General features: G+C 42.0%; 3 protein-coding genes across 3 annotated transcripts in view; all 3 read right to left on the bottom strand.

Annotated features, from left to right (window-relative positions):
• The window catches only part of LOC125172886 (protocadherin alpha-C2), a 174,953-nt gene that overhangs the window by 142,188 nt on the left and 18,898 nt on the right, over positions 1–13,867 (bottom strand). The window lies entirely within an intron of this gene.
• LOC125172935 (protocadherin alpha-10-like) lies at positions 573–3,091 on the bottom strand. The gene has a single exon (XM_047871583.1). It carries the CDS (start codon positions 3,012–3,014, stop codon positions 573–575), a length of 2,442 nt encoding a protein of 813 aa, XP_047727539.1. The 5' UTR covers positions 3,015–3,091.
• LOC125170839 (protocadherin alpha-10-like) lies at positions 6,138–13,629 on the bottom strand. Its single transcript, XM_047867728.1, is given in 4 exon segments — positions 6,138–6,194; positions 7,387–9,707; positions 9,710–9,769; positions 13,578–13,629. Coding segments are annotated over 4 exon segments (2,490 nt in total).

Below are 13,867 nucleotides of genomic sequence, written 5' to 3'. Positions count from 1 at the left end.
AAACTTCACCCAGTATCTTAAAGAAGCATGCCATTGATGATAAAGAAACGAAATTATTTATAAAAGGAAGCCACCTCAACAGCCCATGCCCATTAGTAATAAGCATATAGTTTATAGAGAAGTAAGGATTTAAATAGATTTCAAACTCAAAATAACTAAATTATGAAGTTATGCATTATTATGGTAATTTTGAATACATTTAATATAATTAGTGGAGGACATCAATTAGAATAAGAAAATAAATAGGAAGAATGAACTTGCTGCAAAGTTGAAAACTAGAAGTGTAAGCTTTGCCCATATCCTCCACTTCCTATGAGTGATCCTTGCTTTCTTTACAGGAGGATTTAACCTTTTTCATTTATAGAAAGTGTTAGCCATCTGTTTCATTATTGCAATTACTACCACTCTCATTATTTCCAGCAAATTATGTTCCAGGCATGTTCATGAAGACTGTAGTGAAAAGTAATGAAAACGGATGGACTTCCAATGTGCTTTAAAATAAACCACCCCAAGGGAAAATACCAGAAACAAATAAATGAAGTAATAAATTTACAATAATATTGCTGAACATACTATGCAATTGACATCAAAAGGCATAAAATATGTTCCAGAATTACTGTACTTACATCATTCCCGAAAATATCCCGTTGTTCTCCACTATCTCCAGAACTTGAACCGGGAGGAACACAAGGGCTGAAGGCCATGAGGTCGGTCTTGGGCGGACCCTCCCCAGAGCACACCCTCTGCCGCCTCTGCTGCGAGTACGACCAGCTCCCCACCGCGCTGGAACACACCAGCGTGGGCTTCCCCGGCCCGCACGCGCCCTCGCTGGGCGGCGCCGAGCACCGCAGCGCCACGTACAGCAGCAGCGTGAGCACCAGCAGGCTGGACACCGCGCAGATGGCGATGATCAGGTACACGTTGACATCCACCAGCGCCGTCTCCGCGCCAGCGGCGCCCGCCAACACCCGCGACGAGGCCTTGGGCGCCTGGCCGCTCTCCACCAGCGACAGCAGCACGGTGGCCGTGGCCGTCAGCGCCGGCTCGCCGTGGTCCCTCACCAGCACCAGCAGGCGCTGGCGCGGCGAGTCCGCCTCGTCCAGGCTGCGCGTCGTGCTGATCTCGCCCGTGTACAGCGCCACGCGGAACGGGCTGCGCGCGCCACCCGCCGCCGGCTGCAGCTCGTACGACAGCCACGCGTTGTAGCCCGAGTCCGCGTCCACCGCGCGCACCTTCGCCACCACGTGGCCCGCGCCCACCGACCGCCACACCAGCTCGCTCACGGCGCCGCCCGCGCCGCCCGCCCCAGGCAGCGGCAGCAGCGCGGGCGCGTTGTCGTTCTCGTCCAGCACGAACACCTGCAGCGTCACGTTGCTGCCCAGCGGGGGCACGCCCGCGTCGCGCGCGCTCACTTGGAACTGCAGCAGCTCCAGCTCCTCGTGGTCCAGCGGCTGCAGCGCGTACACCTTGCCGCTCTCCGCGTGCACCGACACGTAGCTCGACAGCGCACGCTCGCCCACCCGCCGCTCCACCAGCGAGTAGGACACCAGCGCGTTCTTCTGCGCGTCCGCGTCCCGCGCGGACACCGTGAAGATGTGGCAGCCGGGAGGGTTGTTCTCCTTCACGAACACCGTGTACTCGGCCTGCGCGAATGCCGGCGCGTTGTCGTTCACGTCGGCCACTTCCACGGACACGCTGGCCGTGGCCGACAGCGAAGGCGAGCCCCCGTCCCGTGCTGTCACTACTAGAGCATAGTCCGACACGCTCTCGCGGTCCAGGGCGCTGTCCAGCACCAGCGAATAGTAATTCTTGAAGGTGGACACCAGCTTGAAGGGGACATGGGGTGTTAGTGAGCAGGTAACTTGCCCGTTGCCACCAGCGTCACGGTCAGTTACACTGATTAGGGCGATGACGGTCCCCAGTGGAGCATCCTCTGGAACAGACAGCGATAGTGAAGTCACTAGCAACTCCGGAGCATTATCGTTAATATCCAAGACTTCTATCAAGATTGTGCAGTGACCAAACATCGGAGGATTTCCTCTGTCAACTGCTTCTATTTGAAGTTTCCATAATTTAGTTTCTTCAAAATCTATTTTTCCGTTTACTTTTATTTCTCCACTGTCTGAATCTATATGAAAAGAGGCTTCTGTATTAGAGGAGACATCAGTTGCAAATGAATAAAGAATGTGACTGTTGGAACCTTCATCCAAATCCGAGGCATTAAGTCTAATAACCAGAGTACCGTTTCTCGAATTCTCCAGTAATTTTACACGATGGACTGCTTTGTCAAATACTGGGGCGTTGTCATTTGCATCCAGCACTGTGATGTGTAACTCTGTGGTACCTGTCAGCTCGGGTTTGCCCCCATCAGTTGCTTTGAGCACCAAGAGAAGCTTTGAAGCGACTTCCCTGTCTAAAGATTTTTTTAGTACTAGTTCGAGCGGTTTTACCTGTTCCTCGTTGGTGGGTACTTCCAGAGAGAAATATTCGTTGGGGCTCAGTTTGTAAGTCAGCAGAGCGTTGGCCCCGATATCTGCATCATACGCGCCCTCTAGTGAAAAATGAGAGTCGAGAGCCCTAGTTTCAGAAATAAACAAATTTTTTTGTGTCGCTGGGAACATTGGCGGGTTGTCGTTAATGTCCTTCACCTCCACCTCCACATGGAAAACCTGCAGCGGCCTGTCCACGATCACCTCCAGGTGGATGCTGCATTCCGCGCTCCGCCCACACAGCTCCTCGCGGTCGATCCGAGAATTCACAAACAAAATACCATTCTGCAGATTTACCTCCAGAAGATCCCCGCGACCTTTGGACGCCACTCGGAAAAAGCGCGGCACCAGCTCTCCCAGCTCCAGCCCCAGGTCCTGCGCGATGCGGCCCACGAAGGTGCCGTGTTTGGCTTCCTCCGGGACAGAGTAATGGACTTGGCCGCTCTCGGCCTCCGACGCTGCAAGGAGCATAACCGAGAGCAGCAAGCGCTTGACTTCCTGGCCACCTGATCCTGAAGCTAACATCCTGCTCTGTTTCAGGTTAGTAAATCAACGTTTCATGAGAGGAAATGTGTAGTCCTTTTAGATCTTTCTTTTGAGTCTGTTCCTGAGATCTCTACTGGATCTTAACAACATGGGTGTGTATAGTCTTTAAAACACCGCAACAGTGGAGATTCTTTCTGGTCCGTGAATAATGGTAATTTTTTTCTGTTAAAATAATCCTCTTCTTGGAGAACAACGACATCCTGTGGCTCAAAATGGAAGTGCCTTTGTGTTTATACTATTTCTTTCACCTATACTGCTTCTCTCAAAATTCCTTCATATATTGGTCCATGTTTTACTTTGTAGGCTTTTAATTCTTTATTTATACATTCCTTCTGTATGACCACTAGCTCTACAAAGGTAGTTTTTGTTTTACAAGTTATAATCCTAAGAAGAGTTTTATCTTGGATATAGACATCTAAGAGGACGTACTACTACTGCACTAACTATACATTATCATGTATAATTATCATGTATATAAGCGTGAAAAGTCCACATTTCTTGGTTATTAGTGTCATGTTTTTTAGACTTGTAGAAATTGATTACTTTGGAATGGACTTTAATTAAGTTTACTCCGTTGCTAACACTAATTTCTATTGCTTAATCCTTGTACTATGTTAAATTATTCTAAACATTTAGTTCAGTTGTACACAGAATAATTCAAGATGCAAGTTCTCTAAGTTACCACCTCAATAGAATGGTGTTTCAAATCAATGCTGATATGCAAGCTATTTATCAGTTTATCCAAAGATTTATTTTATTTGATGTTAATGAATTTACCAAGTACTGACCCTTAGAAATAAAAAGTATATTTATCTTTGCCTCATTTTAAAGCTTTTGTTTTTCAATTATAGTATCTGCTAAGGGTGAATGTTGTAGTTTCCATCCTGAAGAACAACTTAAATTTGCATTATATCCACTACTATTTGAAAAATAATTTCTTTCTACCCCCCAACCCACTGAATCAGGAATTCAAGCTATATTTGTCTGATTGTTTACACACATTTTATTCCAAAAATGGTCTAAGGAGACCAGAGTATATAAAGCATTCCAAATCTAATTCATTCACTCAATTTTATTTTCCTGTTCTTATCTCAGATACAAAAACCAAATTGAAATTTGCATAGGAACTGTTATCTACTGCAATAAGCTTATCAGTCTTGTATGAAAAGAGAAAAATAGTTTAATCATTCTCAAGGCTGTTAAGAAACAAACTATATCCAGTATTTGAAATCCTTTTTGATAAGATAGCAGCCACCTGGAAAATCCCAAACTTTCTTACTAAAAAAATATTGTAAATGGCTACACAAAGGAATCTTAGGTTTTATGTGAAAGTGAGCTGTAGTCTTCATTTTAGAACACTTTTTAAAACAGTGATTTGAGGGGCGCCTGGGTGGCTCAGTCGGTTGAGCGTCCAACTTCAGCTCAGGTCATGATCTCGTGGTTTGTGAGTTCAAGCCCCATGTCGGGCTCTGTGCTGACAGCTTAGAGCCTGGAGCCTGCTTCGGATTCTGTGTCTCCTCTCTCTGCCCAACCCCCACTTGTGCTCTGTCTCTCTTTGTCTCTCAAAAATAAATGAATGTAAACAAAATAAAAAATGAAAAAATAAATAAAATAGTGATTTGATTATTATAGATCTATGCAAAAGATTTATAGTTATAACTACTTTTAATTATTTTTTAATTGTGGAAGCCATAAACTCAAGACCAACATATTCGCCTAAAGAAGAGCAAAAAATTTTAGCACATGGGGGGGGTGAGAGTGACTAAATTCAGAAAAAAACATGACTAAGAAATAAATCCCCTTGCATTTGCTAATTTAAATAATCCAGTCCCTTTGAGAATGATGCCATACTGAAGGTCCATTCCATTTTTGGTTTAAGGAATTGGTTCATTAATTAAGTACACATAAAGTACACATTAAAGATCGTTTTTCAAGTCCCCAAATTCCAAGGCTATCATATAGCTAAATAACTATGGTATACCAGTAAAGCTATGGGTTGGTTACTGATCTTGACACAGACTATAACAAATACTATGCCTTGAAGAGCTGTAGAGTACTCATGATTAGCCTGAGTTTAATGCCATCCAATAAAGAATATATTAAACATGATTATAAAATTAAGATGTTATAACTTTAAAAGAAATTGGCATATTCCTTTTTTGACAAGTATGTTAAAAGCAATTCGTGACTTGGAAAATTTTTTGGTTTCATTCCAAAATTTCAATAATTCTAAATAGAATGAAAAGAAACCATCCATAAAGTTTTTTGAAATAGTTATCTTAAAACAGAGACAGAGGAAGACATTGTCAAACTAAAAACATAATGTGTCTTTACTATCTCCCAACTTATCCTGAAATCCCACCTTGTTTCCTCTCCTATTTGCACTACCTCTTGCAAAGACTTTAAAATTATTATGTTGCTGGGTAAAATGCTAATTAGTTATGTTAAATTTTTGGTGCATAGTTGTCTTTTAAACATGCCCCCCCCCCAAAAAAAGCAAAGTAAAATAAATAAGACTAAATTGGTAAACACACAATTCTGTGTTTCATTAATTGCTCAGATAAACAGATACCTTAGTATAAGACCTTTCTGCAAGGGGGATAAAATGACATTATAAAAGGCTGAAAGAGAAGGCAGATATAAAAGAAAGGAATTCTGTACACAAGTTTAAATACTTTGCATTAACTTATCATTTGTAATCTCTGAGAGTTAGAGACTGGCCATAGGAAGTATTAACACTGAAGGCAATGCCATGCTTAAACTCCTGCCACAATTGTCTTTTCTGGTGTTCCTAAACTTGAATAGAGATTTCAAGGTTTTTTTTTTTTTTTTTAGTTTTTTTTTGGGGGGGGGGCAGGGAGAGACAGAGACAAAGAGAGAGAGAATCCCAAGTAGGCTCCACACTGTCGCACTGGCGGTGAGGAGCCAATGTGGGCTCGAACTCATGAACTACAAGATCATGTCCTAAGCCAAAATCAATAGAGGGATACTTAACCAACTGAGTGACCCAGGTGCCCTGAGATTTCAAGATTTATGGGAAGCTTTTTGTGAGGCACATTCAGAGTAAAAATTCAGTCTGCATACAGAAAGGAAAAAGTATTGCTAAGAACCAGAGTCAAGATCGTAAACTAGTTGCACTGCTATTTTGGTAACACTGAACTTAAACAAAAATGAAATCATAGGGATCAGATAACATGTTTTAGAATGTAATAATGAATAGGATAGTGTTGGCATCCTGCGAGTTAATTATCTGGCATTTCTCAGTCCACCTCTTCCAACACAACCCTGTTTAAGATGACTAAAGTAGTTATAACCTAAATTGCACTTATATGATATGAAATCAGTAGGAAACATTCTAAGAGAACAATTCAATTTTCTCTTCAAATTTTTCATATTAATTTTGACTAAAGTAACTTTTTGAGCTCCTTAAAGTGATTTTCAAAGATTCTCCATTATTAAACATAATCATGACTCTTTCCTCAGAATGAAAAAGCTAATACTTGAATATCATAAGCAAGATTTCATGCTGATAGAGGAGTAGATGATAAAAAGCTACTGCGTAAAATTATGTCAATAACTATTACATAATAACTATTTTTATGTTTAATGTTTATTTTTGCGAGAGAGCCTGAGAGTGGGCGGGGGGTGGGGGGCAGAGAGAGAAGAGGACAGAGGATCCTAAGCAGGCTTCCTGCTCATAGGAGGGAGCCCAATGTGGGGTTCTAACCCATAGGACCATGACCTGAGACAAAGTAGGATGCTCAACCGAATGAGCCATCCAGGTGCCCCAATTATGACATTTATGAACAAACTTTAAGTCTACACATCTTACCATTAAAAACAAATGTAAACACTGCCTACTGAGGATATAGTATGCATTATAAATTATATTGTTTCACCATCAAGAGAATTTACCAGAGCAGTCTTTGTTAAGATAATAGGGTCATTTCAAAATTTAGATTTGAAAGTTAAATAAAATTAAAGTACTAATGAGTACAAATTAAATAAAGTACTAATCTCATAAATACTGGTAACATAAAAAAGACAGTGGTTTAAGGGAAAAAACCTACAAACTACATCAAATACTTGTATTGGAAATAAAATATTTAAAAATAGGTTGAATAATTTAAAAAATTGAAGTATCAAGAAAAAAATGCATAAGGTACAATAGACAAAATACAACATGAACTTTAAAATAAATATTATATTAGGTATTACTAAAATATTTGATTATAGAAATATGCTATGTTATAAAGGATGAAGATATCCGAGACATACATAAGATGGGGGAAAGCGGTTAATAAAATATTATTCATAAGGCAACATATGGAAATAAAAAGTAATAACTCACCTTCCTTGAGTAGTCCTCTCCACTAGACTGTTCTTCCCTTTGCACATCTGGTACTGGACACGGGGTAAGGCTGGGACTAAAAGCCATGAGGTCGGTCTTGGGCGGACCCTCCCCAGAGCACACCCTCTGCCGCCTCTGCTGCGAGTACGACCAGCTCCCCACCGCGCTGGAACACACCAGCGTGGGCTTCCCCGGCCCGCACGCGCCCTCGCTGGGCGGCGCCGAGCACCGCAGCGCCACGTACAGCAGCAGCGTGAGCACCAGCAGGCTGGACACCGCGCAGATGGCGATGATCAGGTACACGTTGACATCCACCAGCGCCGTCTCCGCGCCAGCGGCGCCCGCCAACACCCGCGACGAGGCCTTGGGCGCCTGGCCGCTCTCCACCAGCGACAGCAGCACGGTGGCCGTGGCCGTCAGCGCCGGCTCGCCGTGGTCCCTCACCAGCACCAGCAGGCGCTGGCGCGGCGAGTCCGCCTCGTCCAGGCTGCGCGTCGTGCTGATCTCGCCCGTGTACAGCGCCACGCGGAACGGGCTGCGCGCGCCACCCGCCGCCGGCTGCAGCTCGTACGACAGCCACGCGTTGTAGCCCGAGTCCGCGTCCACCGCGCGCACCTTCGCCACCACGTGGCCCGCGCCCACCGACCGCCACACCAGCTCGCTCACGGCGCCGCCCGCGCCGCCCGCCCCAGGCAGCGGCAGCAGCGCGGGCGCGTTGTCGTTCTCGTCCAGCACGAACACCTGCAGCGTCACGTTGCTGCCCAGCGGGGGCACGCCCGCGTCGCGCGCGCTCACTTGGAACTGCAGCAGCTCCAGCTCCTCGTGGTCCAGCGGCTGCAGCGCGTACACCTTGCCGCTCTCCGCGTGCACCGACACGTAGCTCGACAGCGCACGCTCGCCCACCCGCCGCTCCACCAGCGAGTAGGACACCAGCGCGTTCTTCTGCGCGTCCGCGTCCCGCGCGGACACCGTGAAGATGTGGCAGCCGGGAGGGTTGTTCTCCTTCACGAACACCGTGTACTCGGCCTGCGCGAATGTCGGCGCGTTGTCGTTCACGTCGGCCACTTCCACGGACACGCTGGCCGTGGCCGACAGCGAAGGCGAGCCCCCGTCCCGTGCTGTCACTACTAGAGCGTAGTCCGACACGCTCTCGCGGTCCAGGGCGCTGTCCAGCACCAGCGAATAGTAATTCTTGAAGGTGGACACCAGCTTGAAGGGGACATGGGGCGACAGTGTGCAGGTCACCTGGCCATTAGCTCCAGAATCACGGTCGGACACGCTGATCAGGGCGATGACAGTGCCTACCTGAGCATCTTCTTGTACCGGAAGAGCCAAAGAAGTGATAACCACCTCAGGTGAATTATCATTTTCATCCAGAATTTCCACTAAGACAGTGCAGTGACCAACCATTGGTGGGTTTCCTGTATCTGTCACATCTACATGAATTTCATAAGTGTTACTATCCTCAAAGTCAATAGCATCATTTATTCGTATTTCTCCCGTTTTTTCATTCATTAGAAATTTCCTTCTTACGCTGGATGGAACCAAAGCACTAAATGAATATATCATTTCTTTGTTTATTCCTTCATCCGCATCAGACGCATTCAGCCATATTACTAACGTTTGGTTCGCTGAATTTTCATACATTTTAACTTCATAAACGGATCGGTCACACATAGGCGCATTATCATTGGCATCCAACACCAAGATCAGCAGAGTAACAGATCCAGTATATTCGGGTTTGCCTCCATCGGTTGCCGTTAATAATAACTGAAGCTGAGGGTTTTCTTCACGATCCAGCATTTTTCCTAGAACAAGCACTGGAAATTTGCCTTTGTCTTTTTTGTTTATAATATCAAGAATGAAAAACTCATTTGGACTGAGTCTGTAAGTAAGCACTGCATTCTCTCCAACATCCGCATCAGATGCGCCTTCTAGCGGAAATCGAGAGTCAAGCAGTCGAGATTCGGGTATTGAAAGCTTTTGTTCTGAGACGGAGAAGACTGGTGGGTTGTCGTTAATGTCCTTCACCTCCACCTCCACATGGAAAACCTGCAGCGGCCTGTCCACGATCACCTCCAGGTGGATGCTACACTCTGCGTTCCGCCCGCACAACTCCTCCCGGTCGATCCGAGCATTCACAAACAAAATACCATTCTGCAGATTTACCTCCAGAAGATCCCCGCGACCTTTGGACTCCACTCGGAAAAACCGCGGCACCAGCTCCGCCAGCTCCAGCCCCAGGTCCTGCGCGATGCGGCCCACGAAGGTGCCGTGTTTGGCTTCCTCCGGGACCGAGTAGTGGACCTGACCGCTCCCCGCCTTCCAGGCTGCGACGAGCAGAAGCAAGAGAAGCAGGCGCCAGTCTCTTGGCCCCCTGGGTCTGTAGACCAACATCATACCTTTCTGGAGATTTACAAATTGATGCATCAGCGGTCTAGAACAACTGCTGTCTGAATTTTCCTATTCGATTTCTTACATCCACTTTTATGGAAACGGCCGAGATCTGCAAATGTAGTTCCTTTCTAGTCCTCGAGAAACAGGATTATGCCTTTGTTCCAAAGAAAATTTTGTGGAAGACAGCGACATCCGGTGGCTGAGTGTGTAAGTACAATTCCGTGAGTTTTAACAACTTGTCTTTCATTCACAGCGTTTGATTCTATTTGTACATATTTGTAGCTCTATGGATCTTCAAAACTTCACATGAGGTCTCTTTTGTACATAATAATAATCATTGTCGACCTTCAGTTCAGCATTTTCTTAAATTCAGAATCTCGGGAAGTAATTTCTTCCCCATGACTCTCATTAGCTACATTTGAAAATGCTCTTAATATTTTATAATACTAGTGTATTAGTATTTTGCTGGATAACAAATTTATATGTCTTCAAGTTTGATACTTAATTCATTTCTCTTTCTCATTATTTTTGCGATTAAATAAACCTTACCAGATGCTAATCTCAAGTATCACTTCTCTGTGAGGTGTTTGAAACTCTAAATTTCAGTAATCACTAGAAAGTTGAGAGAAGAACACCGGCTCAATATTGGAAATGACTCCATTCTGATTCCTATTCTTAAACTTACTGGTTGTGTGACTCTCTGTCTCTGTTTCCAGTCTCATAACATTCATACAATAATAATATGGGGGTTGTGTGAATTATGATACATTAGATACCTAGGATATTACCTTAAGGAGACCTAGGATATTACCTTAAAGAAAGTGAGTGGCTCATAAATGGCAATATTTTCAGCCCTCAATTTAGCCACATTTATTTTCATAATGGTCGAGACCAAAATCAGCTTTTTGGTAAAAATTATTACCTATATAATATTATCATTCTGCAATACCTTTACGATTGCTACTACACAGGCTGAGTGGTGGGTGGTTCCCATCTTAGGAAAGCAGAAAAGAACTTTTTTTGAGAAATCAGTTATACAGGGAGAAGTTACATTTTTATATGTATCTTACATGGGAAAAAAGAATTTTAATTATGATTCTAAAGATAAGCACTTTCATCTTTGTTACATTTAAGCTTTTTGAGTACCCCAAATATACAGTTTGGGAATTATCTAATAGTTTTATCAGTGTCAATAAAATATCCATTATCACCTGAAGTAAAATATTTTCTCTCTTAAAGTTTTTAGAATCAAGTATTTAGCAAATGAAATTCTCTATTAATATATCTGCACTACTGAAAAAAGAGAAAAAGTTCTTTTTTTCCCCAAAAAGGAAAAACTTAATAATAGGACCTTTGGTCTTATCCAAAGGTTATTTTCTTTACTTTAATGATATTGTAAGTTATAACAGAGATCAATAATTTTGAACTCTTTCAGTTGCTATTAAGAGCTGAAAAACAGACTAACACTTATGAACAAAAAAAGTGACAGGAATGAGAGTCATTTAATTCATGGATTCATGTGTGCCATTAAATTGTTTTTATAATCTTCTACTTCTTCAGATTGACCCTAGGTGAAAATCCATTCAAATTCTGGTTTTAGTGGCTATTTTTCTTGTAAAGCACAAATTAAAGTGTAACAACTTATGTATCTATCTACGATACCAATCAATGTTTAGTTTGAGCTACTTTCTGGAATCTAAAAATAAGTTTATTAGTGAATAATCATCGCAACACAAGGTAATAATATAAACTATACTCCATTCCTGTTAATGTGCATTTTATAGCAAGTAATAGCATAAATGTGCCAGCTAAATCTGCAATAATGAATACAAAGCAGGGGTAGTTAAATTATATACTCTCAATTAATAGGAACTTGCTTTGCTAAGTGTCTCATAAGCCTATTAGATCTAAAACTTCAGCTGAATAAGAAACACCTGGAGTGCTTATTGAAAAGCAAGTTTGCCAGTCCTACTTATTTCAGAAATTGTGGAGTAGAGTCTGGGAACCAGAATGTTCAATAAGGACTCCAGATGTTGCTAATGCAGTTAGCATTATCAGGTCTAGGATAGGATAGGCTGGCCATAGACCCCAAGTTACCTGGGATATACTCTGTTTATGTCTGTAGTCTTGTATACTTACTTATAGTGTCCCTTCACTCTCAAAAGTGTCTAAGATTAAGTCAGAACTTAGATAGTTATCCCTATATAAAAACTACAATTTAGGGGCTGACATAGGAAGTTTCATTATTGATTTAATGGTTGCTGCTTGAATTGAGGAGTGTTACCCACAGAAACACAGAGGGCTAGTTACTAGGCAAAAAACTAAAGTGTCTTCCATGCTCTCACTTCTGCATTTTGAACTTCTCAGCTGTTTCAAATCCTAACCTCCCTAGATCCCAGTGTGTGCATGCTTCCTGATGATCCAAAAGATAAATTCATTGCTAGATGTTCACTGATCTTCTGAAAATTTGCACATGATGATAGCCCATATTAAAGAGAAAATAAATATTAATATAAAGGATGAAATTACCAATTATATCAATACAGCTATCAATAATAAAGAATAAAATTTATAATTATAGAAAACATAGTAAATAATAAATAATACTAGCTCTAAGAGATTAAAGGAGCGGGGAGTTAGATTTCTAGCACTCCTCGATCCATATAATCCATATAACATATAATCAAATACCTGAGCCCAATTCAAGTGACATATGGAACCTGAAAAAAAGTGCAAGGACAGAGATATTTGAAGGTATAAGTCTAGATCTAAGGTGAGTTATGCTGACAGACGTAGACAAGATTGATTACAGGAGCTCAGAGAACTCAAGTTTGGAAATAAGCATGATGAAAAGAAAACAGATCACTTTGTAACATATAACAAACATGTTCTCTATAAGGGAAAAGAAAAAAATGCTGAAATATATTATTTAATTTCACTTGCACTTTCATTGTTATATTGTGGCTCTATTTTCAAAGGTACTCTGATTTTGCTCTGAGGTTTTTTTTAAGTTAATTTATTTATTTTGAGAGAGAAGAGAAAGCATGCATGAGCAGGGGAAGGGCAGAGAGAGAGAGAGAGAGAATCCCAAGCAGGCTCCATGCTGTCAGTGCAGAGCGTGGGGAGGGGCTCAAACTCACAAACCATGAGATCATAACCTGAGCGAAAACCAAGAGCTGGACGCTTAACAACTGAGCCACCCAGGTTCCCCACTCTGCTGAGTTTTTAATTAAGGAGTACCTTGTAAAATATCTAACACAATAAAAACACCAGAATATAAAAATAAGTCACATAACAAAAATGCTACATAAATATAAAGGAAGTTTCTAAAATATAAATTAGAAAATAAAAGCTTGGACTAAAGACCCAGTGTGAAGAACCACCACAATTCAGGAAATATAAGTTTAACATGTAATAAGTTTAAAGGTGTACAATCTCATCTCCAGATTTCTGTCTTTCAGAATATTGAGAGGAAAAGTAAATCATCCTCTCCACTGATGGAGTAACTTTTTAAGTGACAGACTATGAATTTCAAGAGAATTCAGAGTGTAGAATTTAGATATATCTCTAATGCTCAAACATTATATACAACAAAATTTTTAGTAAAAAGGAGAAAGTCATTTGAAGAAACAAAGTACATGTCAGGAAGTATTTTCTCCAATATCAGATAAAATATCAATGTCAAGCATAAAGAAACATATTTTACACAAGTTGGAAAGAGTGTTACATTTCTAACATTTGGTGTTTGATTCCTAAAGCAAAGTAACTGATTTCTAGGGTACACTGAAATTTACTCATTGACGTGAACACTGAGTAGTGCTGACCAACCACGTTTCCAGTCTCCATCCAGAGGAAAGTAAAAAACTACAAAGTTAACAAGGTAACAGCTACTACATATTTCTGCTTATGGGTTTCTTATAAACAACAGAATTATACTAAAATATCATGCATACTTTAGAAATGAATAAATGACAGAGTAATGCTGAAGTATACTTAATGTGTAGCAATTAAATTGTTTTTCAACTGATATTTCTCAGGCAGAGAGGTAGTCTGGCTATAGAAATTCAATACGACCCCATAACAG

This window comes from Prionailurus viverrinus, chromosome A1 (assembly GCF_022837055.1).
Source record: "Prionailurus viverrinus isolate Anna chromosome A1, UM_Priviv_1.0, whole genome shotgun sequence".
NCBI classification, from domain to species: Eukaryota; Metazoa; Chordata; class Mammalia; order Carnivora; family Felidae; genus Prionailurus; species Prionailurus viverrinus.
Note: the sequence above shows the minus strand (reverse complement) of the source record. Positions and strands in the feature narration are given on the sequence as shown.

What these genes read in the sequence shown, in the direction of transcription:
- LOC125172935 (XM_047871583.1), bottom strand. Translation starts at nt 3,014, where the DNA reads ATGTTAGCTTCAGGATCAGGTGGCCAGGAAGTCAAGCGCTTGCTGCTC.